Source organism: Arachis hypogaea, chromosome 16 (genome assembly GCF_003086295.3).
Source record: "Arachis hypogaea cultivar Tifrunner chromosome 16, arahy.Tifrunner.gnm2.J5K5, whole genome shotgun sequence".
Taxonomy (NCBI): domain Eukaryota; kingdom Viridiplantae; phylum Streptophyta; class Magnoliopsida; order Fabales; family Fabaceae; genus Arachis; species Arachis hypogaea.
Window position 1 is genome coordinate 142990925 of NC_092051.1, and position 25475 is coordinate 143016399.

The 25475-nt window shown below is 30.9% G+C and overlaps 1 protein-coding gene and 2 long non-coding RNA genes across 4 annotated transcripts; 2 read left to right on the top strand and 1 right to left on the bottom strand.

Annotated features, from left to right (window-relative positions):
- Window positions 1–1429: 1429 nt before the first annotated feature.
- Window positions 1430–3030, top strand: LOC112755474 (KID-containing protein 1). The gene is made up of 2 exons (XM_025803592.3): window positions 1430–2181; window positions 2355–3030. Exons 1-2 carry the CDS (start codon window positions 1817–1819, stop codon window positions 2839–2841), a joined length of 852 nt encoding a protein of 283 aa, XP_025659377.1. The 5' UTR covers window positions 1430–1816; the 3' UTR covers window positions 2842–3030.
- A 2807-nt stretch (window positions 3031–5837) lies between these two features.
- Window positions 5838–6640, top strand: LOC140180402 (uncharacterized). The gene is made up of 2 exons (XR_011874618.1): window positions 5838–5981; window positions 6403–6640. It is a non-coding gene; the product is annotated as an uncharacterized lncRNA (long non-coding RNA).
- A 2122-nt stretch (window positions 6641–8762) lies between these two features.
- LOC112755475 (uncharacterized) lies at window positions 8763–12463 on the bottom strand. 2 transcript variants are annotated; one of them, XR_011874619.1, is made up of 6 exons: window positions 11475–12463; window positions 10693–10864; window positions 10395–10483; window positions 10211–10264; window positions 9792–9829; window positions 8763–9173 (listed from the first exon to the last, which is right to left on the bottom strand). It is a non-coding gene; the product is annotated as an uncharacterized lncRNA (long non-coding RNA). The 2 variants fall into 2 exon arrangements; XR_011874620.1 differs by having other exon boundaries at window positions 12081–12460.
- Between the last annotated feature and the right edge of the window lie 13012 nt (window positions 12464–25475).

Sequence of the window (25475 nt, forward strand, 5' to 3'; positions counted from 1 at the left end):
ACGTATTAAATCAAAAGATATATAAGTAAATAATAATTTTTTAAATTAATAATCAATTTTGATCATTTGATTAATTTAACGCACATGCATGATATTTTTTTAATTAGATGTTAAAATATATTATTTCTAAAATAATATAAAAATAACCGATTGAAATTATTAATATAAAGAATTTGTTTAGGTAAATTTAAAAAAAAAATTGATGATTTATTTTTCTTTAAAAAGGTAATTTGATGTTTGTATTTCATGTAAACATATATTTTTATTTATTAATTATATTTAGATATAATAATATAAAAATAATTTTTAAATAAAAAATATTTTTTAAAATATAAATTATAACCTTTGAAATAAATATTTATTTAGTATTTTTATTTTTATTATTAAAAATTTATTAAATACATTAAAAATAAAAAATTTCCTTAAAAAATATATTTTTTAATTAATTTAATTACACTCAAACAAACTGAGAAAGCTAGCTTTAACAATTGTTCTGGCAACGCATTGTAATAATGTTTATAAAGACCTAAACAGAAGAGAAAAAGCTTTAATTTGTTATTGATCAAAAACTTCATCTTATGGTTTGGAGAAATAACAGATTAGGTATATATAACCAAACTTTTCCCAACTAGAAAGCATGTGCTAAGTGTTGATAACTTTCATTATAATAAAATCAAAGTTTAGCAAACAAATAAAAGAAAACACAAAATCACCATATGATCGCAACAATCTAATAAACCTCATCAAATACCTCAGTTGTTAGATTATATCATCGAGTTAAAAAGAAACAACAGGATAATAAGCATCATGGCTAGTTCATTATTCTCTCAATTCATATCCTGTGCATTCATATACACAATCAATTAACTAATCAATTATTACTTTTAAACAAAATTCTATCGATACATAAAAAAAATTAGTTATCGTATTTATATATAAAATATATTTATTATTTTATATATTTTTTAACTAAATAATTAACTATTAACATAATAAAAGTCACTATAGTAGAATAATCAAATTTATCTATAAAATTATAATAATATATAAAAGCTTTTTTAACATATTATTTCTATAGATCAATTGATGATTGGATTTAGGCGTATATAATTGTAATTTTAAATATCTATAAGAAAGATAATAATAAAATTTTTTAAATATATTGATATTTTAATAATTTTTAATTATTATGCTATGTGTACATTAAAATTAACGATCAAAATCAATTATTATTATAAAATACATACTAGAATACAAATATATATTAAAAATAAATTAAATCACACATATATTTATACATAAATACATTAGTAATCAATTTTAGTGACTGATTTTAATATACAAATATTATTTTTAAATATATAATTAACATAACAGTTAAAAATCATCCTATTCCGACATATTTACAACTTGAAAGCTTTCAATAATAATTCTAAGTTTTTAACCAAAATTACTTAAGCAGGATTTCCGGGTCTCTGTTCTTGCCACGTCATCATGAACTTCTCAAACCGTGTTCTTTCATGCTATTTCTTCGCCGGCGAACATTATCTCTCTTTCTCTCTCCTTCTTTTCGCTCTTCACTATTCACTCTCTCTCTCTCTCTTTCCACTGAGATATACTTTTATATATAGAGAACATTTCTGTTCTTCACTTGCTTCTCTTCTTTTGTTTTTCTTCTCTATTCCCTTACAAAAGTTAGTTAATTTGTTTTGTAACCGCTATTTTCTGTGAATGAGAAAAATCCCAATCACAAAGAGGAACAAAACAAGGGTTAGAGTGTTTGATTCTCTTCAATATTCTTTAATTGCTTGTAATAATGGAGCTTTTGGTGGGTCCTGCTTTCACCATCGAGGTTCCTTCTTCTCCGCCTCACGCCACGGCGGAATACGACGCCGACCGACCGACGATTAGCAACGCCGGTACCACCGGCGAAATCGAACGCGACGGTACAAAGTCAAACTCCTTCTTCGATGAAGGTTCGGGCTTCCGTGCCGGAGGAAAGGCCGGTTTCTTCGCCGGCGATTCTTCGGAGAGCTCGTCGTCGATCGGAACCCCCGACGACAGCGACATCGAAAACGACGTCGTTTCACCTATAAAAGAAGATGACGAAGATGAAGAAGTTCAAAGCAAGTTGAATGGTTTGAACTCTTTGGACTCTCTAGAAGATTCTCTTCCCATCAAGTCAGTTCCTATTTCTCAACCCTTTATTTTCTTAATTTTTTAATTTCATTTTTCCTTTTGCGTTCTTTCAAGATTTTGAAGTGTTAGGAGTTTTTTTTTTTATATAATTAATATAAAAAGATGTGATAATTTTCTTATTAATTAAATTGTTGTGGTGTTTATTATTTGTTTAGGAGGGGATTATCGAACCATTTTAGTGGAAAATCAAAATCTTTTACGGATCTGTCACAAGTGAACACTGTGAAGGATCTTAAGAAGCAAGAGAATCCATTCAACAAGAGAAGGAGGGTTTTAATGGCGTCAAAATGGTCAAGGAGATCCTCTTTCTACACGTGGTCAAACCCACAGTCTATGCCGCTTTTGCCCCTCGACGAGGATTCCGATGAAGCCGCACAAGAACAAGAAGGCGACGAGGACGAAGAAGATGAGAAGGGTAGAAAGGTCTTTTCATCTCCTTCGTCTTCTGCAAGAGATGAAGTGTTGAGTGTGAGACAGCAGCAGCAGAACAGAGTGCCTCCCCAGTCTTATGCTGCTCATATGAGGCTTAGGTTAGGGAGCTTCAAATCTAGGAGCCTTTCTCTTGCAGATCTGCAAGAACATGATGAAGAAGAAGAAGATCATAACGATAATGATGATGATCATCATCATCAATTAACATAGCTTTTGTTTTCATTTTTTTTTATTGTTGCTTGTATTGTATTTTTAGATGTGGCTTTGTTAGTTGTTCGTAAATAAATTAATTAGTTTTATTAATTTATCATTAACCTTGTCAAAAATCTTACTGGCTCAAGTTATCCTCTGGGGTTGTGAAGTTGTGATATAATATCTTAATAAAAAGTTTTCTAAAAATTGAAAATGAGTTTTATGTTTTGAAATTATTATTAGTATATCATTATTAATTTATTATTGAAGATGATTGGTTGATTGAGTGAAAATATTTTAATGCATGCTAGCTTAAAAGTAGATAAAGTAGTTACTAAGTAATCTTGTTACTAAAATCCAATTTGGACACTAATTAATAATTTTTTAACTAATGTTATATACACATTAAAATTAGTCATTAATTAGTTATTTATATAAAATATATTAAATTATAAAATATATATTAAAAGTATATAAATAAATACATACTAATGAATTAATCATTAACTTTTTTTATAGATATATAGTATTTTTATTAATTTTTTTAGTATACATGTTCATACTAATGTAAAATCTACTACTAAAATGGAAAGTAAGTGAAGGGGTTTTATAAGGGATATTTATTTCATGAAGCTAGTTAATTCTTGAAAGTTATTGGTAAGTGAAAAGATAAATAATAATCTGAACTTAATATATATAGAACAATACTAATACCAATTAGAAGTTGTGAAAAGGAATTTTACTGAAGGATATTCCCTGTGGTTCTATGGAAGTAATGAAAGTTCCATTATGATGACCTGAGGGAGAAGTGCTTCGTCAATTTTCCAGAGTGGATGTGGATATTTGAACAATTATTCAAAAGAGAGAGAAAGGGAAAAAGAAAGAAAGACAAACAATCAATTAAACAACGTTAAGAATATGACAATTTTTACGGACGAGAGAATATGGATGAAAGAGTTTGAGTATTTGTTTATTTTTTTATTTTTTTTTATTCCCTTGCAATTGTGGTTAGGATGGCATCCAGTGGTCATGGAACCATGGTCAATTAGGCCCAGTATTCAGAATGTATATCTTGGACAGATCTTATCCTATCGTATAGACAATAGATGTATCTCTGAAATAAAGTACTTAGAACTTTATTTTATATACCAACAAATATTAGTTTAAATAGTATAGTTTTTGAGTTTGAATTTTATCGGTTGTAATTGATTAAAAAAAAATTTTTAACTGTTGCTATCATGTGTGATAAGTGTGTAAAAAATGTGTGAATATGTTGTGTAATACTTAAAATTGAGAGTTGTCCGATCTTAGAAAAAAAAAAACCTTTATCTAATGTTGTATTTAAATAAATAAGTAATTTTATCATGGTTGCTAGTTGGCCTCTCTTGTCTTTAGTCCAATGAGAATAAGAATCGAATTTGAAGTCTACGTAATCCGTTCTACTTTCATTTCCTTTTATGATGGTTTGTTTGTAGGATGTGACCAATTTATTTGGTGAGAAACTTAGAAATGTTTAACGAGGCCATAAATAACGCATTTATAAAAATAAAAAAAATAAAAACTGACGGGTATTTGTTGAATATTCTTTGGATATCATTGGGGACAAAATTGGATAAAATATTAGCAGGAGTTAAAAATATTTATACAATAAAATAAAATTAAAATAAAATTTTAAAAAAAACTAAACTAAAATTTATATATAATTTATATATAAAAAATTAAAATTAAAAAAAATTATTGTCTCTTTTTCTTACCACCTGGTTCCCGCCCCTAGATATCATATAAGTCATTTAAAAAAAAAAATTACATGATATAGGGCTATTATTTTAAATAAAATGAACACACAAAAATATAATGAATTGTTGAAATGTGTATGTGTGCCATTTTAGTAGTGTCATCCACAAAATGAAAAAAAGCATCATTCCGTGTTGCCATCCACGAAATAGAAGTTTGATGAGACACGACAAACTATAATATTGTTATTAGGAGTTTTTTTTTTTTTTTTTGTGGAAAAAATATATTCTACACCTTAAAGGATCAAGTTGTAAACTCAAATAATTAAAAATATATGGTCTGATTTATAAATAAAGCAAAGTAATGGTTGAAAAAAATTTGAAAAAAATATAAAATTTAAAAAGAGCTTTTGGTTCTAGAAAGTGAGTATCGGATTCGATGGTCCTAGAAGGTTTGGACTATTAAATGATCCCATAACAAAACATATTTTTTAAGTTTTTTAATAACTGCTAAATAGTCTTTTTTTAATTTTAATTACAAATTAACCTCATATATTTTATTTAATTATAAAAATTATTTTTTATTTTATAAATTATTATTTTATCATTCATCTATTATGTTTATTAACAATTAAAAACAAAAACAATAACGAATTAGATCTTCCATTAATCGTAATAATTTTTTGGCAATTCCAATCGATTAAAAATTTATCTTTGATCCATTACATCCATCGAGGGTTGTGAAATCGTGTTTCTTAGAAAATCAATCGATTGGATTAACAAAACAATCGATTGAATTTCAGGTTTCCCATAACTCAATCGATTGGACTTTAAATTATCACAAAACAATCGATTGAAAGTTGCAAGGCAGTATGGTTTGCCCAAAAATCAATCGATTGGTCATATTACCCAATCGATTGAACTCATCAAAGCAATCCGAGTTTAATTAATTCAATCGATTGGTTATGTTTTGAAGTTTGTACGTGACTAATGGCATATTCCAATTCAATCGATTGGTATGAGAATTCAATCGATTGAAATGTGACGTAAATAAGTTTTTATCTGCATCCAATCGATTGGTATGATAATCCAATCGATTGAAATTTGAAACGCGCTATATATTAATCCTGGTAACCATGCGTGTTTAGCCTCCCTCCCTTTTTTAAACATAAGAATACCATTTCTGCTAACCTCTCTTCTCTCTCTAAATCCAAAAAACTTCTCTCTTCTTCTTCTCCAATCTCACCAACATTCAATCCAAACTACATACATATTATTAATGATAAAGTTGAGCAAGAACTGCTTTCTGAAGCTGAGACTGCATGGACACAGCGTGAATGGTCAATACAACATGTGCTTTTTCTTTCCATGAGACTCTTTCTAAAACCACCTGTTTCTATGGCTACAGATGGAACCTTTGTTCGGGTAATGTACATACTTTTTTTATTTAATAATTCAATAAATGATATCTATTGATCATCGTTAGCATTTACGCCATGCAAATTTCATCCTCCATAGGTCACTATCGCAAGAAGTATTTCCTTTTTTTAATTTTAAAGAGCCACACGATGATATTTTTTATTAACTGAACAACAGATTTGTTTAGTGTTAATAATTTTGTTTTGTATTTTTAATGATAAATTCATGTTTTAGAATTGAAAATATAATGTTATAATTGTTGTTGTGTGGCCTAATTTTTCTATCGGTTGAATGAGCCAAGAACTAATTATTGATAGATGATCTTTGTGATGTGAAGAAACGTACAATTCAATCTTAGAAAAGGAATTTGACTATTGCCATTATCTATTTCGTTTATTGATATTTTGTGTCTTTAAACTTTATGCAGGTAGCTTCATTGGAGAAACTGTACAAGATTTTTGAAAGATGCTAGGCAACCATATGGATTCTTGCTCTCTGCGATATCCTCTTTAATATTGTGCTCTTGTGAATATGTAACTATAGTATTCACGGAGCTCGTCTCAAAGATTTCCTTGGTCTGGTGATTCTGAATCATGTTTCTTGTAAAGTACTTTCGAATGTAAAAAGTATTTTGAGAACAATTGAATTGGATGTGTTCTTGTGTATTACTTTCGTGTCATTGCAGCCAGCCAGCCACAAACGAACGATTCTGATATCCTGCTTTGTGGTCATTCTTCGAGCAGCCAATCCTAATGTTGGATAAATACTTCCGGTTTTGTTATGCAGCTAACGTTTACCATTGAATTTTGTTGATATATATAAGGATTGACCAAGGATTCCTTTATTTGAAGTAAGGAACTTTCTTAGAATGTAAAATGTAAATATAATATCCCATCACACACCGTGTAATGTACAAAAATCGATTGCTTTTGCTGAATGTGTCTCATATTAATATACTCAGATTTTTAGATTATTCCCAAATTCCGATCAGTAACTTACTTCTATCAAGTATCGTGGATCAACAACATAATAGGTTGTAACCTGAAAGTAATAAGACCAATCGATTAGGTAATAAGACCAATCGATTGATTTTTGGACAAACCATACTACCTTGCAACTTTCAATCGATTGTTTTGTGATAACCTGAAGTCCAATCGATTGAGTTTTGGGAAACCTGAAATTCAATCGATTGTTTTGTTAATATAATCGATTGATTTTCTAAAAAACACGATTTCACAACCCTTGACGAATGTAACAGATCAAAGATAAACTTTTAATCGATTGGGATTGCAAAAAGTTATTACGATCAATGGAAGATCTAATTCGTTATTGTTATTATTTTTTATTGTTAATAAACATAATAGATGAATGATAAAATAATAATTTATAAAATAAAAAATAGTTTTTATAATTAAATAAAATATATGGGATTAATTTGTAATTAAAATTAAAAAAATTATTTAACAATTATTAAAAAATTTAAAAAATATGTTTTATTATGGGACCATTTAATGGTCCAAACGTTTTGGGACCATTTAATGGTCCAAACCCTTTGCCTAGAAAGTGACATTGAGAAAAGTATTTAACTATAGTAGTAACAATAATAATGGTAAAGCTGAACTTTGTTCAGTTAATAACTAGTGAAGTGTCCGTGTGATGTATGGGAATGATAAATTTAATGAAAAATATTTAATATTAAAATATTATTAGATTAAGTATTTAATATGAACCTTTTATATTAAATTGGATCATAACAATAAAGATATATGATTTTACTTATTAGAAGAATGCAAGAGTATATAAAATAAAATAAAAAAATACAATTTAATTATATAGTGAAATTGTGAATAAAATAATTTAATATTAAAGTCCCATAAAAGAAAAGTTTATAAATCAACACAAATACTAAAAAATCTAAAATCAAGGTACAACCCAATTTGTATTATAATAATAAACTTGATTTTTATTTTTCCAAATCATGAAAACTATACAAAATCATTCCAACATTTCGATTATTTTTCAATTTTTACATTTGTTCCAAAATTCTTATGTATCAAACCCATTGTTCTTTCTTTTTTTTTTTTACTTTCCCCCTTTTTAAGAAAAAAAAAAGAAGGAGAAGATACTTTGAAAGCTTTAATACCAAAAACTGAAATGCTGAAAAATAAAGCAAGTAAAATATGAATAAAAATAAACAATGAGATTCAACCAAATAAAATTGTTATAAGATGAACATGAGATAAATTTTTATCAATTTTTCTCCAAAAATAATGAACAGAAATTCTCACATATCAAGACAACATCATTATTAAGACCGGTGATTTCTCACCATGAAAATAGTTAAATAAAAAATTGAGAAGATAAACTTAATATGATATAAACCAAATTGAATCATATGAGAAGAAAGGTAAGAAATATTCAGTTCATAATGCAACACTATTCAATTTGTCTGCTCTCATCCTATATTAATAGAAGCTAACAGAGTCTGTTCTTCTTGAGATTAACTTCTTATCATCATTTTTTTTTCATCGATAAAAATAGTCTAAAACGATGATATTGGATTCAGAGCACTTACTAAAAGGCACGCACATAGTAAAAAGTAATTTCACAAACTGATATGTACATAACAGCTTTCATTCAAAAAAGCCACAAGATACCAAAATATTATAAAAGATTGACATGAGTACCATATCAGAGGGAAGGTGAGAATGAAATTTGAGTTTGTGATTTATATAAAAACATATACATCACGTTTACCAACTACCGTTCTCCATAAAGAAGAGGCTTTAAACATTGGGTTTCATTAATTCAAAGAAACATTTTAATGGATTGTCCAATGCCCACGTACAACAAATAATCATTTCATTTGTATCTACTACAGCAAAAAAACTCTAACAGTAAATTGAAATTAGCTTAAATAAATTAGCAACTAAAAATATAAATTAATAGCTAACAATAACCAGAACATTGTGCACTTAAAAGGGTCTATTTCTTTTGGACAGTGTTAACCTTCCACTCTTAAGGTTTGTGGTGCTTCAGTCATGAATTACCAGAGCATTTAAATTGGGAATGTTCTCTATCATTCCCTTCCCATCAAAAGCATAAAAAAAAAAAGTTGTTGAGAGAATCTCCTTTTCCAAATATTGCCTTGATATTGTAAGAATACTCAACTTAGTCCATTATAGATATTATGGAAACCTGAAAGAAATATGGTTTGAATAAAATACCTACCCAAGGATTCTCCCAATAATAGCACAAATTGGTTAAAAAGTCTAAAGGCTGAGTCTAAATGAAATTCACAGAAATTGACTGCTCAAGTTGTATTCTGTTAATAGTTTTCTCCTTATTTTATATTCTATTGTAACAATATTAATTCAAAATAAGATGCACGCAATATTAAACACAGAAAGAAGTACATAATCATGTAGGAAAGTTAACATAAATATAAAATTTTCAAAGTTTCCTAGGGTACAAATTGCCCTAAAGCTGATTAGTTTCTTTATCTAAGAGGAAGGAGAACCTGGCACCATCTAAAAGTTATATTAAACATGAAATCAACGCAAGCAAAATCGCTCTTATACTTGATAGAGGCTAGTAGTGCCATGTACTAATTCGGTATTGGCACTCTGGATAATTATTATTATAATCACTATTATATATTTTACTAAGTATGATCATTATTATCCTCTTCTATTTTCTATCTTTCACAGTGACATCAGTAAATGAGAAAAACAAAAAATCAATGAAGAATCTAATTCAGAAAACAAAAGTTTTAAATAGAGCAGTTAATTAAACACACTTGAATAGCAAATATACCGATGATCCCATCATTTACTCTGGGAAAGCCCTAAACCCTGAAAACCAAATGTAAAGGCAATTCAAAACAGAATTAAGCAGGTAAAATGTACATAATTACGAACTACCTTAAAAACTGAAAGTACTTTGAAAGCAACAAAGCTTAAATCTTGGTGGTATCCCATAATTTGTTCCACAATTTTTTTCAAATGGTTCGTGGGGGGGAAAGAAATTAACTAAATTTTAGAAGAAAAAAGACCCAAAAATAAAAAATTAAAACTACCACCTTGAAGAGTAAAAAACATAGCCAAGCTTGAGAGGAAGGAGAGAAGATATGGTAATAATAAGCAGAAGAATAATAATAAGCAAAAGAAAACAACAAATTTAAGCAATTGAACAAAAAAAATAACTAATAAAAACACAATAGAATGGATGCAAACCTTCCACAGTAGCTACACAGCAAGAACTTCTTTTGCCTTAGTTCCTAAATTACTCTGAAAATACAAAAGGCAGGACATCAAAAACTAAAGGAAAAATGAATAGTTCATGCTGCATTACTTTGAAATCTCATTTAATTTTGTATATTGGATGTAAATTGAATATAAAAGGGAAAGAGATTAAAACCTTTTAGCGAAATGCAAATAAAATCTCGACAACAATAATGAGGTTCTGGATTTTCTGCATCAACAACTCCACACCAGAAAAAGAAGACTCTGCACAACAACAATAATATTTCAAATCTTACCAAAATTAGAACATATACATCATATCAAATAATAAGAAACATACTTAACTTCATCACAGAAGGCACATTTTATATAAAAAATAATATTGAAAAAAAAGAGGAGTATGACTGTATGAGTAGGAATAAAATTAGAAATCTTATATATACTGTGATTTGAAGAAGACGACGACTACTTACATAAGCAGAGCATACAGAATCATCACACCAAGACCGTTGCTGGCCGCTCCCGGTGCTGCAACTGTGACTTCTCTTTCGTGTCTATCGCCATCGGAATCATCCCATTGTTGTCGACACCAGTATGCATCTCTCGCTCTTTCCTATCATGTCTCTACTTTTTTCCTCTGTTTCCCTGCAACAAATACCGTGCCATAATACCATCAAGAACTCTCCACTTGACAAAGAGAAGACAGAGAGAACAAAAATAAAAGAAAAAAAAAATGATGTAGAAAGATATATAGCTCTAGGAGAGAAAGACATGAGAGAAGATAGAGAAAGAAAGACGGTTATGGTAAGAAGAAAATCGAAAGTTGATTATCTGAGAGATGGATTGAATGCTTGATAAGGTTGCACATATTTAAGATTCAAATTTTAATTTCAAATTACATGCAGATTTAGTTGGAATTAAAATTTGAAAAATATGTAAAAGAACAGACATCAGGAACGTATTGAAAATGAAGATGAATACATGAAATAACCTGGATAGAAAGATAAAGAAAGGGTTAAGTACTGAAATCGTCCCTAAGGTCTGGGGTGAAAATCAAAATCGTCCCCAACCTTTTTTTGTTATTAAAATCATCCTCAACGTTACAAAACGTTATAAAATCGTCCTTTTCCACTTCAATTTTATTTTTTTTTACCATATTACCCTTCATTAATAATAAAAATAATTAAAATTAATATTAAAAAATTAAAGCAAACTCCCCCCTCCCCTCCCGTAACTCCCTCACTATCACACCTACGCATCATGTTCTGCATCATCTTCATCATCCTTATCAGCTTCTGTTCATAACTTCTGCATCTAGGCAACTTTCTTCCTCTCCCTCTCATGGCCATCACCATTGATTCCAGAACTATCACACTTTCCTTCTCTCTAAATCACTATCACACACCCACAAACTAAATTCAACAACAGCAACAATAAATTAACCAACAAATTCAGCAACATTAACACACATTTAGCAACAGCAACCACAAAATGAACAACATCAACAACAACATCCACAAAATAAATCAACAAAAATTTTAAATTTAACAACAATTCAGCAATCATCATCTGCAACTTCAGATCCAAATTCAATAGCAACAGAAATTAAAAAAAAAAAGAAAGAATTTTTTTTCTAAAGAACAAAAAGAAGAGGGATTCGAGGCTGAAGACGACAAATTCGAAGACGCTTCTATCGATCCCACCACCCTCTGCTCTCCACCTTCCCAACCTCTCACAACTGACCTCACTCCTCCTACCCGCATCGATCCCCATGGAAAGTGGTGAGCTCCAGGAAGCAAAACAGAGAATCAAAGAAGCATAACAGGAAGAAGAATAGATCTGAATCTGGAAGGAGCAATACGGCAAGAAGGCAGAACGGAGGCGCAACACTGCAGGAGGCAGAATGGAGGCGTGGCGCTGTGAGAGGAAGAACGCATGCCGGCGCTGCGAGAGAAAGAGCGCGACGGAGGAGTCGGCGCCGAAGAAGAGTCAGAGAACATGGTTGTCGTCGAGGAGTAAGGATTGAGGTCGGTGATGGAAAGGGAGAAGAAGGTGGAGAAGGAGATGAGGAAGGTGAGGCCAACGTTAATGGAGGAAGGGTTGAGGTTGGTGATGGAAAGGGAGAAGCTAAGAAGGTGGAGAAGGAGGTGGGGGCGGAGATGATACGGTGGCGGAAAGAGAGAGAGGAAGAATTGGGGTTGTGGTTGGGAGGGAGGGTTCGAAGAGGGGTAGGAAGAAGGAGATGAAAGGGAAGAGAGGGAGATACGGAGACAGGATGGGGGTTGGGGGAGGGGGGTGTTGGGTTTTTTTTTTTAATTTTATTTTTATTAATTTTAAGGGTAATTTGGTCAATAAAAAGAAATTAAAGTAAAAAAGGACGATTTTATAACGTTTTGTAACGTTGGGGATGATTTTAATAACAAAAAAAGGTCGGGGACGATTTTAATTTTCACCCCAGACCTTAGGGACGATTTCAGTACTTAACCCATAAAGAAAAATATAAAAATATCAAATTGCTATTGTGCTCTCTTTCATAGTGTCACTGTATGTGCTGTGGCCGCGCGACTCAGTACTTTCCATGATTTGCTCTCTTCCGCCGCTTCCTCCTCCGTATCTATCACCACATCATCGATGACCATTACAAACTCCACCGCACTCACTGCAACACCACCGCCCATATTATGATCCACCACTATAGCTATCACAACCTCATCCACGGCCGTAACTTTGCCTTGGTGCGTATATGAACTCTATAATCTCCACCTCCAACTTAAATTAGGAAGAAGAAGAAGATTATACAAAAACAGAATAAGTGAACAGAGAAGAAAAAAGGAAGAGGAACTGAAGGTGAAGAAGGTGAAGAAGGAGAAGAACCGAATAAGAGGAGGAAGAGATAAAACTGAAAACAAAGAATGGAGAGAATCATAATTTTGATTTTGAATTCAAAATTTGAAATTTGAAAATTTCAAGTTATTTGTACATATAAAGAAAATTGAAAAAGGAGGATAAAAAGCTCAGATACAGTCATAAAAAATGTGGTGTAATGAAAATAGTTTGATGCAAATAAAAGTCATGATATTGATGACCGAAGGCATGGAAATTTTAATGATGAACACACTTATCAGAAATTGAGAATGAACCTGGAAGATGACACGTAAGAATTCCACTATGAGAATAACCTTCTTTTCAATGTATGTTATAGGATAAGGATCATTAGAAACTCTGTGATCTTTAGCAAAAGATTTTCTGGTAGAAGCAAGAGGTTAAAGAATTAAAGGAAAAATTTTTGTGGAACAAAGGTTTTGATGGCGTTGTTTTGTTGCTTGTTAGATTTGTTTTCTCTGTGTTAGCAAGGATTAAGGTTGTGTTTGGAATTAGGCATTGTGTTCCTTATTTGTCTCGTAGTTTATCAGTTTCAGCCACTGTTTTTCCTTCGTATCAAAATCTCAATAGTGAAAATTATGCTATTCATGTTGCTAGGCCGTTCAAAAGTTTGAAACTTGATGGGAATGGTAATTTGGGGTGTGGTGATTTTTTTTAGTTTAATTGTAAGTTATTGAAAGGTGTTGGATTCTCTACTTGTGATCCTGTTCTTGCTAGAGAGTGGAAAGAAACACTGGGGAGGATTATTGGTTGGATTTTACCATTGGCACACAACATGATTAGGTGGTAGAGTAGAGGAGGTTTGAGCAGATGAACATGATGGTTCCAAAAACCAATAGTAATGTGTTGTTGTTGCAGACTTTGTTTTTTGCAGGCAAAGAGAAGATAGAAGCTGCCATAACTGAGAAGATGAAGTTCTAGTGAGAATGGATAATGATATTGGATAGTGGGTAGTAATTGAACCTTGTTTTTGGGGTATGAATTTCTATAAGTTGTGTTTGGGTGGGTTGTAGGTTTGGCCTATGTAGTAAATTCCAAAAAAAAAAAATATAAATCAATTCTTCTTCAAAAAAAAAAAAAAACCGGAAACTAATTTCTCCAAAAAAAAAATAGTACTTACAAAGTTGGTCCAATTGAACTATGTTGGAATCTGTCTGCAAAATACATTCAATTTTGTGGTAAATATAGCATTTTCAACAAGTTTAGTACGACAACCATCTAAACCATTCATTTGGCATCTTATTGCATGGTCCTTTAAGGACTTGATTATTCTTTCCCCACGAAAGACATTTCTTTATTATTAGAAGATGATCGAATCTAATGAGCATGTGTGATGTGTCTATGATGTTTTTCTTTCATGTTGGCATTGCAAGTATCTATTGCATATAGTTATATATATTATAATTGAAGATGTTGGAAGTAGCTCTATGGATTCAAATCCTCGTGCCTGACTCTGCTTTTGTCACCAATGATGTTGTGTTGCAGCAAACTAAATGCAGTGCTCCTAGTTTAAATTTGCAAATGTTCGTACTAGGGAAGTTCAGAGAATAGGACAATCAATAACAAAGACAATTACATATTCCCCATGGTTCAAATAGATGCGACAATTGAAATTAAATAGTTGCAAAGCTTCTGGAATGCAAAACAAAAGGCTATTGAAAAGATACACAAAATGTTGCAAGATTACATTTCAGTTATTGAGATTTTGTGGGTAGTGTTTTTTTTTTTTTGGATAGGTGCGACAATGAAAAAGTAACTAGTCAGAAGTGGTTAATAGATTTTTTTGCTATTGTCTGAAATACTTGGATAGAAAGGAATCGAAGAATTTTTTAGAATAAGATAGAGAGAGAGTTGAGGATGTTGTTGCGTCGTCTTTTAGAAGCTATAGAGTGTAGAGTGTAATTGATTCCTTTTGTTGTTAATGACAATGCGGGAGATGACAAAGAAGTTGAGTTTGCTACTAATTTGTATGATCTTTGGTTTGTTTCTTTGTTCCACCTTGTTGTGTTGAATTTTGTATTTAAAAAAAAAAACTTTTTTCCCTCAAAATATCATGGGAGTAATGTAATATGCATGTTGCAGAGACAATCATGGATCTCAAGACTCATGTATATATATATATATATATATATATATATATATATATATATTGTATGAAATTGATAGTTGAAGACTGTTACATGATGATTTAGTCAAACTTGTAATGATTCTTAAATATCAATTTCATATGAAGACAACTCCATGTGAGTTTCTATTTATATTTCTATTCTCAAGACTAAACCATATTACATGGATAATCTTTCACGCAATGTTTAGTTATCTATATCTCTCTAAGACATGGACACAGTCACATACATCCCTTGTTTGGTTTAAAAGACACAATTTTTTTATAGATACGGAGGACATGAATAGACATGGAGACACTAAATTTATGTACCTCCAAATAATTGAGACATAACTTGTGAGGAACTAATTTTTTACACTTTTACCCTTATTTGATTTTCAGAATCCCAAATTCACTCTTCCAAACCTGTGTCCCTCCTGTTTCTTTCTCATGCATCTTCCACCTCCCTTTTTTCAATTCCTCATTTTATTCTCATAGTTCACCATTCTTCATTCTCCCTCCATCTTCCCTTCTCACTCTCTGCTGCCATCACCACTCTCCCTCTTTCTCTTCGTGGTGCTCATCACTTCTCTCCCTCTCTCTTTGCAGCACCTATCACCACCTCTCTCTCACTTTTTGTCTTTGGCCACTGTGCTTTCTCTCTTCGCTTCACTCTCCTTATCAGATTTTTAGATTTGAGTTTATCTTTTCCGTCGATCGCCACTTCTCTTCCGCGCTCATTCAACCTTTTTTTTCTATCAAAAGGCTTAGTCTCTGGGTAGTTGTCCAGATCCGCTGCTGGTTTTGGGCTTTGTCGACGTCACCCTCCATCCCCTCTCTGGTGACGTCGTTCTCTATGCAAGGAGAACGTTTCCTCTAATCTGCTCACTTTTTCTCCTCTTTTTTCCTTCATTGAATTGTTTTTTTTTTTATTTAAATCTGTGTATCTTATTTTGTTTGGGATGCATCAAATTGATTTTTTTTATTGATTTTATACATATTAAATTTAATTTGAATTAAGGTATTGTTTTTTTTTATTTGGTTAAAGGTGGTGCCATTGATGACTAATGATATAACTCTAAAAAAGGGAGAAGGACAAAAATTGTGGTGGGAGAATGGTGAAGATAAAATTAATACTTTAGTGAAATTTTGAGTTGTGTGTTGCATTGTGTCTAAGTTATAAAATAAGATGAAAAATTAAATATCTTCTTGTGTCTATATACTCGTATAAATTATTCTCCACATACAATCGTTTTACCCATACAAGTCATACAAGTCCATATATTCTATTTTACGTTAGACGCACCTCTTCTAGCACGTCGATTTCACGCGCCTCCTTATTTAACAGATTTTTCAATCAACGCGCGCACGTTCTTCTTCATGCCGTTACTGCACGTTCCAACACCACCTCTTCCTCCTTTTTTCATTGGAATTTCTTCTCCTCCTTCCTTTTCCTCTTTCTCCTCCTTGTCTCGTTGTTGAAGATAATGAATAATTCAAGTTCAGATTATCAATTGAACCAAAACGAAATTGATTATTGTTCAGATTATTGTTTTGAATGTAATGTAAAAGTTCTGTATTGAATAAAATATTTTTCTGTATTTTCAGTAAATTTGGATGTAACATGAAGATATTTGGGTGTTACACGAAGATATTTGGGTGTATTCTTTAAGAATTTTCGGTGTGTATGCTGATAAATTCTGCATAATTCAAACTTCTTCTTCTCCTTCCTCCTCATCTTCTGTTGCTTCTTTTTCTTCATTTTAATCATCATCATCATCTTCTTCTTCCATTTTTTTTCTTATTCATCATTTTTTTCTTGTTTTATCTTCTCAAGTTTCTTCTTGTTTTACTCTTTTAACAAGAATAAAAACAAAACAAATCAAATAAAGAAGAAGAAACACATAATAGTACCAAATTACTTGGAAGAGGATGAACTTACATTCGTTCAACTAAAAGAAAGAAATAAGGAAAAAAAGAAAAAGAAAAAAAATACAACATTAAAAGAAATATTTTTCTGTATTTGCAGCAAATTTGAGTGTAACACAAAGATATTTGGGTATATTGTTTAAGAATTTTCGGTGTATCTGTATTGATAAATTCTATGGTTTTGAAAACCGGACCGAACCGGTCGGTCCAACTAGTTTAACCGTGAACTAGCAACAATCACGGTTCGATCTTAAAACTGCTAATTTAAAAACCGTCAATGAACCACTGAACCGGCTGGGAACCAGCCAGTCAGACCGAACCAGGACCTGGCCGGTTTTCACTTTTCAACAAAAAAAAAAAGACGTCTCCCTGACCCTGACTCCCTCTCTGTCTCTCTCACTCACCGCATCTGCTTCATTCTCTCAACAAAACCTAGCCTCCAATACCACTTTCTTCTTCAAGTTGTGTCACCGCCACCGCACTACCGCCGCCGTCGCGATCTGCACCGCCGCCGTCCGCACTGCACCCATGGTAGTCAAAACGCATCTGCTCGCCTCGCTTCCCCGTCAGTTTTGAGCTTCCGCGTCAGTTCTGAGCTTCCGCCACCTCTGTATCGCCGTGCTTCCGTCGTGGTGCTCCCTCTTCGTCGCTTGGTCGAGCTTGCCTCAAGCCCTTGTTTTTGCTCCAGCCTGCTGTTATCACCACGCTTCGGCCTCTGTTTTGGCTGAGTTTACGCCAGTGCTCAGCCCTGATTTGAGCTCCCTCTCCCTCATCTGAAATGCTGAATCTCTGTGTTGTTCATGATTTTTTTTAAGTAATTTCTTGCTTATTTGTTTTGAGTTTTCTTAGGTTTCTTGAATCAATTTAATTTAGTTTGTTCGTTTATGATCAATGCTTTTAATTGCAGACTTGTTTTTATTACTGATGATGAGTAATGAATATTATTGAATATTATTAAGCTGTTCCTGTTATGAGTAATGATTTTGTTAGGTTTTCCTGTTATGAGCAATTTAGATTATTTTATTTTACAGTAATTATGGAACTGTTTTTGTTGTTCAGATGTATTTTTTCATTTAATTGTTCAGTGTTGTGTTTATTGTTGTTGCTGATTGTTCTTGATGGTTTTGATTGGTGATGTTTGTTCACTGTTGTATTTATTCTTATTGTTCTTGATTGTTGCTATTTTTTTCTTATGCTATTTGTTTTCTGAGTTGTTGTTTTTCATATTTTTTCTATTTTCATGTTATTTTTTAATGACTATTTGATTTCTGGCTCCTATATGTTTAGTATCTCTGAAGATGTTGATTGCTGGCATCCTGAAATCTTGAAGTAAGAAGTAATATTTCTAGAACCTGATAGTTATGAGCCAACCATAGAAAGAGCTTTACTAACAAATAATATCTGTTCAATTTTTATTAATGGAACCTGCAAACTTGAGTCTATGGATATCTCTGATTTAGTAGAAATCATATATTTTCTTTTCACATACCAAAACTCTATTGGAAACAACAATAATCATATTATACCCTTAAAAATTGCTATTACAATCTGTTGATTGCTTACATGAAGTATCTGTCTCTGGTTGCACATTTACTTTGTGCTTGGGTCTTGTTCAAAATACCTCGTGTTCAAGAAATGAGTTCAAACAATTGGTAGCTCAAATGCTAATTGTCATATCTGACTTGGTGCGAGAAAACAATTTGACAGCCTCTGAAAGGTTAATCACTGAATCCCCTCACTCAATTATAGTGATGAGTATTATAGAGCCTGATCTTCATGTAATATTTTAAATTTGAAAGATATTTTAAGATTTTAACTTATGCACTACAAATCAATGCAACTATTTTTAATGAAAGTATAATTATGTTAATTGTCAATAAATTTGCAATAAGGTTTTGCATATTTTGATGATTAATTACATTTAGTTGGTGATATTTTATGTAAGGTTTTAAATTTGAAAGATATTTTATTATGTTCATTTATAATTTATTTATTTATTTATTATAGAACGGTTTTTCCGGTTGAACCACGATTAGACCAGTAAACCAGTAAACCAGTGACTAGAGCGGTTCGATGACCGGTCCGATTTTTAAAACCTTGATAAATTCTGCATAATTCAAAACTCTTCCTCTTCCTCCTCCTCATCTTCTGCTGTTTCTTCTTCTTTTTTTCTTATTCATCTTTTCTTTTTTGTTTTACCTTTTCAAGTTTCTTCTTTACTCTCTCACCAACGCCACCTTTTCCTCCTCCTTTTCTTTCTCCTTCTTTTTTCATTGGAATTTCTTCTCCTCCTTCCATTTTCTCCTTCTCCTCTATCATCATTTATCTCGTTGTTGAAGATAATGAATAATTCAAGTTCAGGTTGTCAATTGAATCAGAACGAAATTGATTATTTTGAATCCAATCAAGTGGTTGAGGTGTGGTTTGATTCTAGTTAATATTTTCGCTAGTAGTTTATGATTCTGTAGGTGAATAATGTTGTTTTTGTTTGTGAAAATTATTGTTCATTGTTGATGGTTTGAATTGGATGTAATGTAAAAGTTCTGCATTAAAAAAAAATATTTTTCTGTATTTGGGTGTAACATGAAGATATTTGGGTGTATTGTTTAAGAATTTTCGGTGTATGTGTGCTGATAAGTTCTGCATAATTCAAAACTCTTCTTCTCCATTCTCCTCATCTTCTGCTACTTCTTCTTCTTCTTTTTCATCATCATCATCATCTTATTCTTTTTTTTCTTATTCATTTTTTTGTTTTATCTTCTCAAGTTTCTTCTTGTTTTACTCTTTTAACAAGAATAAAAACAAAAAAATTAAACAAAGAAGACGAAGAAATGCATAATGATACAAAATTACTTGGAAGAGGATGAACTTACATTCGTTCAACTAAAAGAAAGAAAGAAATAAGGAAAAAAAGAAGAAAAAAAAGCAGTATTAGAGGAAATATTTTTCTGTATTTGCAGCAAATTTGGGTGTAACACGAAGATATTTGGGTGTAAGATGAAGATATTTGGGTGTATTATTTAAAAATTTTCGGTGTATGTGTGTTGATAAGTTTTGCATAATTCAAAACTCTTCCTCTTTCTCCTCCTCATCTTCTGCCGCTTCTTCTTCTTTATCTTATTTCATATTCTCATAATTCTTCTTGGGAAGAAAAAAAATAATGTTGCAAAATTAATAGAAAGAGAAAGAGGGAAAAAATGCAGCAACAACAAGAGTAATAAAAAACGACAATGAAGATGAAACACATGAAGAAAAAGGAGGAGAAACGCAAAGAAAAAGGAGAAGAAGGAAGAGGAAGAGGAGGAGGAGAAACGTGAAGCGCGCTATAAAAACCGTTGAGTAGCGTGCGTGTTGACACGCTCGTATGGATGAGCGTCCTTTTTGTTGGGTTTGACCTAACTTGTATGACTTGTAAACCAAAATGACTTGTATGTGTAGCACTTCTGTACTCTTATATATTTATGTATTTATTATTTTGAGACATCAACCAAACACAACTTTTTAGATCATAATTATTATTCCATTTGATTTTTTTTTTCGTTCATGTAGCTAAGCATTTAGACCATGTAAATCACTCGTCACAGATGGGAGAGTTAATACTCAATTTAACTACTAAAATTTGAGATCGGATTCAAATTGATTCTTAAAATTACAATTAAATCAAATTGGATCCCAAAATTTACAATAGTAACTCACGTTAGTCCCTGAGCTGATTTCTGTGAACAACGTGTTGATCTTGCAAGTTAAGTTGTTAAGATTTAGATTCCTCACATAAATATAATGTGATTAAAACCTACTAGACCTCTTATAAGTTTGATTGACTCCTCAACATCTTCATGAAAACATCAATAACAAGTTCGACTTAAAAATTTTGTGGTTCTGGAAGCAACAATCAAATTTTTGAAGTTATAATAAATCTTGATCACATAGAACTTGGACGAAAAATTTAAATTCCAATAAATTAGCGTACCAAATTAATATGTCGTTTATGAAAATCAATTCAAAAATTAACGTGAATTACTATTATAAATTTTAGAGTCTAATTTAAATTAATTATAATTTTAAAAATTAAATTAAATTTAATATTAAATTTCAAAAATGAAATTGAATATTAACTCGTAGATAAAACACATTCGCACAGTAAATATTTGGGCACATTACTAATTGCAATAACAATATCTTACCTGTTGCATTTTGCATTAGACATCTTTGAATGCGCATAAACTTTGCACTAAAATTAAGGTATATTCTCAGTGGATATGAATGCGCATCTGATCGTCATCTTTCGAAAAAAAAAAAAAAAAACTCTTATTAAGGAGTTAAATGTAATTTGAGAATTTTAGATAATCGTTTATCTAAGTTAATGAAAATTTAATAATTAGATATTTTTTAAATAAAATATATTTTTTATGCATACAGCGTTAATTTCGTTTGTTTTTAGTTAATTTTATGAAAACACAAATATTTGAATTAAATTAAAGATAAAAAATTACTCATTCTACTTTATTAAAATCATAACAAAGAAGCATAAATAAAATCCAAAATAACTTTCGTTTGACTCCATTAATTTAATTAATTTAAAATGTATATATAAAAAAATTAATAATTAAATCAGTTATTATATATTTATATATGAATATATATGTTATGTAATTTATTTTAAATATATCTTTTGTATTTTAATATGAACTGGGGAAGAAAGTAAAACCGGCGAATCGCAATAGACAAGAACTCCAAAAGTAACAAGGATGGCAAAATGACAAAAGACGGATATTTCGTTGAGTTACGATGTCTACATGTCGGATACATTTCAGACACGATATTTACCGACACTCGTTCGATATGTGTGTTTGTCGTGTCTAACCGTGTCTTAATAAAAAGTAAATTTTTTTTTCTGGACACACTTAAATATAATCATGTGTCAGCGTGTCCAGTCTTATTCTTAACATATATTTTTAAAATAAATTAAGATATAGTATATATTATTATTTATTAAAACAAAAAATATTTTAAATATTTGATATAATTAAAATAAAACATTAAAAATAATTAAAAAAATTAATTTATATTTTAATATCAATAAAATATCAAAATATCATTACAATTTATCTAAAAAATACTTTATATTTTATATGTATGCATGTTTCTGTATCTTATAAAATTTTAAAATTTACGTGTTAACATGTCTCGTATCATATCTCATGTCGTGTGTGTCCATGCATCCTAGCGCAAAAAAGATAGAAGAGGCTGAACACAAATTAGCGACAGTTGCAATGCAGTGATCCCTGGTGCGAGTAAGAAGAAGACTGAAAGTGGCTTTGTGTTTTAGATGTGTGGAAGGCTTAGTAAAGACTTGAATTGGACAATTAAAATTGAAACGAGAGATTAGATTAAGGTTAAAATTAAAAAAAAAAATTGATTAACTTTTAATTATTAAAAAGTTAACAATGGAAGTAAAATTGAAATTATTTTAAGTGTTAAGAATATATTAAACTAAATTAAATATTAAATATAATTTTAAAATTTTTAAAAATATTAAAAAAATAATTTTATTCTTTAAACTTTAATAAATATCTAGTGGGACAATTCTTTTTTACCCATTTGCTAACTGGATGACGTGGATCACCTAGCCTTTCGTATAAATCACGGTCATACTTAAAAATTTTAAATATATTATTTATATATTAAAATTAATTATTAAAATTAATTAATAATATATTTATATATAAATATATATAATTTAATTTATTTTTAATATATATTTATATTTTAATATATTTTTTATGTTAATAATTATTATTAATAATTAGTATACATATAATATAGTCGTAAAATTTTAAATAAAAAAGACTTTATAATAATTAACGGGATCCATTCAAATTCCTTACAGTTGTGGGCCGCCTCCACTATATTCTTTCCTCAAATAAATACATAATAATCTATTTTATCAATCAATAATGGAGCATTATCTTATTTTTATATACACGACGTCATGACGATGTTCTTCTATATTTGACTATTTGTAATTTTGTATTTTGAATAATATACACTTACTATGGTTTCCAAAAACGAAAACATATACCATCCAGATATTTTTCAATAAATTTTAAAGTATATTAAAATTATGTTTCAGGGTAAATTAGGCTAATTCTTTTAGATTTTACTCTTTCTATTGATCAACTTATTATAGTATTATTTTCCAATAAATTAATTAATCTCTTTACTAAATTAGCGTTCTATTTTACTTTCTTTTCTTTGAAAGATTAATATATTTAGAAATATGTATTCAAATATATATTAACATTTTAATCAACTTAAAACATAAAAGGAACAATTAATTTAAAAATACAAATGATATAATAGGTTATTAATAGTTTATAGTGCAATTCAAACACAATTATATCAAAGTAAAAATAATACTTTGCTAGTGGAGAGGATTGTTAGGTGGGCAGATTTTACAAATTATTTTACGGTGGATCTAGTGGGTCACACAGAAAATATGACAGTTGTATAAAAAGAAGGCATTAATTTGCAAGTTATTAAGTAAGAAAGTTTCTTTATTCACTTCAAGTGTCACAATATGGAATCTAATCAACAATGGGAGGTAATTGGGGTTTATTTAGCCACATAAGAAACAAGAAGAAGAGAACAATTCGAAAAAATACTGCAAAGAGTTCAGATTAGGGACGAAAAGATGATTGTGATAGAGGACTTTAATGCAATCAGATTCCATCATGAAAAGGAAGGTGGTCGAAATAAGGCAGAGTTCTCAATTCAAGAATTTAATGACTTTATCAGTGAGGGTGAGTTGGTGGATATGGGTTTCGAAGGAAGAAAGTTCACTTGGAGCAACCGTCAATTTGGAAGTAACCTGATAAGGGAGAGACTGGATAGGGTGCTAGTCACTAATGAATGGGGAGTGGCTAGGCCGAATGCATTCGTTACGCATTTAAATTGCATTGGGTCAGACCACAAACCAATTTGGTTAAGTGACAATCGACAATAGAAGAAATTTAAGAGAAGATTTCGCTTCCAAGAAAGATGGTGTGAAAAGGAGGAGGTGGTGACATTAATTAAGGAGGCATGAAAAATAAAAATCTCTGGATCTCCAATGTTTAAGTTGGCTGAAAAGCTAGAAAACTACAGACATTAGCTGGTGGACTAGCAAAAGAATTCCCCCACTAATTCCCAAGTCTGAATTTCATACATTAAGGAAAGACTGGTTGCTGAATATGGAAAAGGAAGCCATATTAATCCCATAGAGATTCGGATATTGGAAGCAGAACTTGAAGAGGTTGTGGAGGATGAGGAACGGTATTGGAGAAAAAAATTTAGGATTCAATGGCTGAATTGGGGAGATAGGAACACTAAATTCTTCCACTCTAAATTCAAATCAAGATCAAGGAGGAATAAGGTGTGTGTTATAGAGGATGAAGAAGGAAATTCAACAACAGACCAGGACGGAATTGCTCAAATCGCAGAGAATTACTTTGTGAATTTTTTTGCCTCTAACAACCCGGCTGATCCGGAGGAGGAGATTCAACATGTGCCTCTGAAAATCGATGCAGCCACAAACAAAAGGTTGATTCGGCCAGTTTCAGATACGAAAATCAAGTCAACAATTTTCTGTATCAACCCCTTTTCAGCTCCTAGGGATGATGGGTTTATAGCTAAATTCTTTCAATACTTTTGGGGGACAATTAAGGATGCTGTGATCAGAGCAGTCCGAAGTTTTTTTCTTGGAGGTAAAATTTTGAAAGCTTTTAATCACACTCATATCTGCCTTATTCCCAATGTTGATATTGCTAGCTCTATGAAGCATATTCGGCCTATAAGTCTTAGTATTATTTTTTACAAAATTATCTCTGAGATCTTAGTACACCGAATGCAAACAGTCATGAATAAAGTCATTAGTGACAATCAAAGTGCTTTTGTTAAAGGGAGGCTGATTAGTGATAATGTTCTTATTGCTCATGAGTTTATACATTTTCTGAAAAATAAGAGATATGGTGACTGTGAACTAGCTCTAAAGCTTGATAGGAGTAAGGCTTATGATAGAGTCGAATAGTCTTTTGTTTGGGCAATAATGAAAAAATTGGGTTTCGCGATAAATGGCTGGATTGGATGAAGGAATGTGTGACGACGGTTTCTTACGCTGTTACTGTGGATGGTCAACCACGTAGTTATTTTAAACCATGTAGAGGGTTGCGTCAAGGCGATCCTCTTTCTCCCTACCTATTTCTATTTTGTGTAGAGGGTCTCTCCCATCTGCTCCTCAAAGGAGAACAGAGACAGGATCTTTCTGGTTTGAGACTGAATCACAGATGCCCTATAATTACC

What these genes read in the sequence shown, in the direction of transcription:
- LOC112755474 (XM_025803592.3), top strand. Translation starts at nt 1,817, where the DNA reads ATGGAGCTTTTGGTGGGTCCTGCTTTCACCATCGAGGTTCCTTCTTCT. An exon ending in GAAGATTCTCTTCCCATCAA is followed by an intron (nt 2,182 to 2,354) that starts GTCAGTTCCTAT and finishes TTATTTGTTTAG; the next exon opens with GAGGGGATTATCGAACCATT.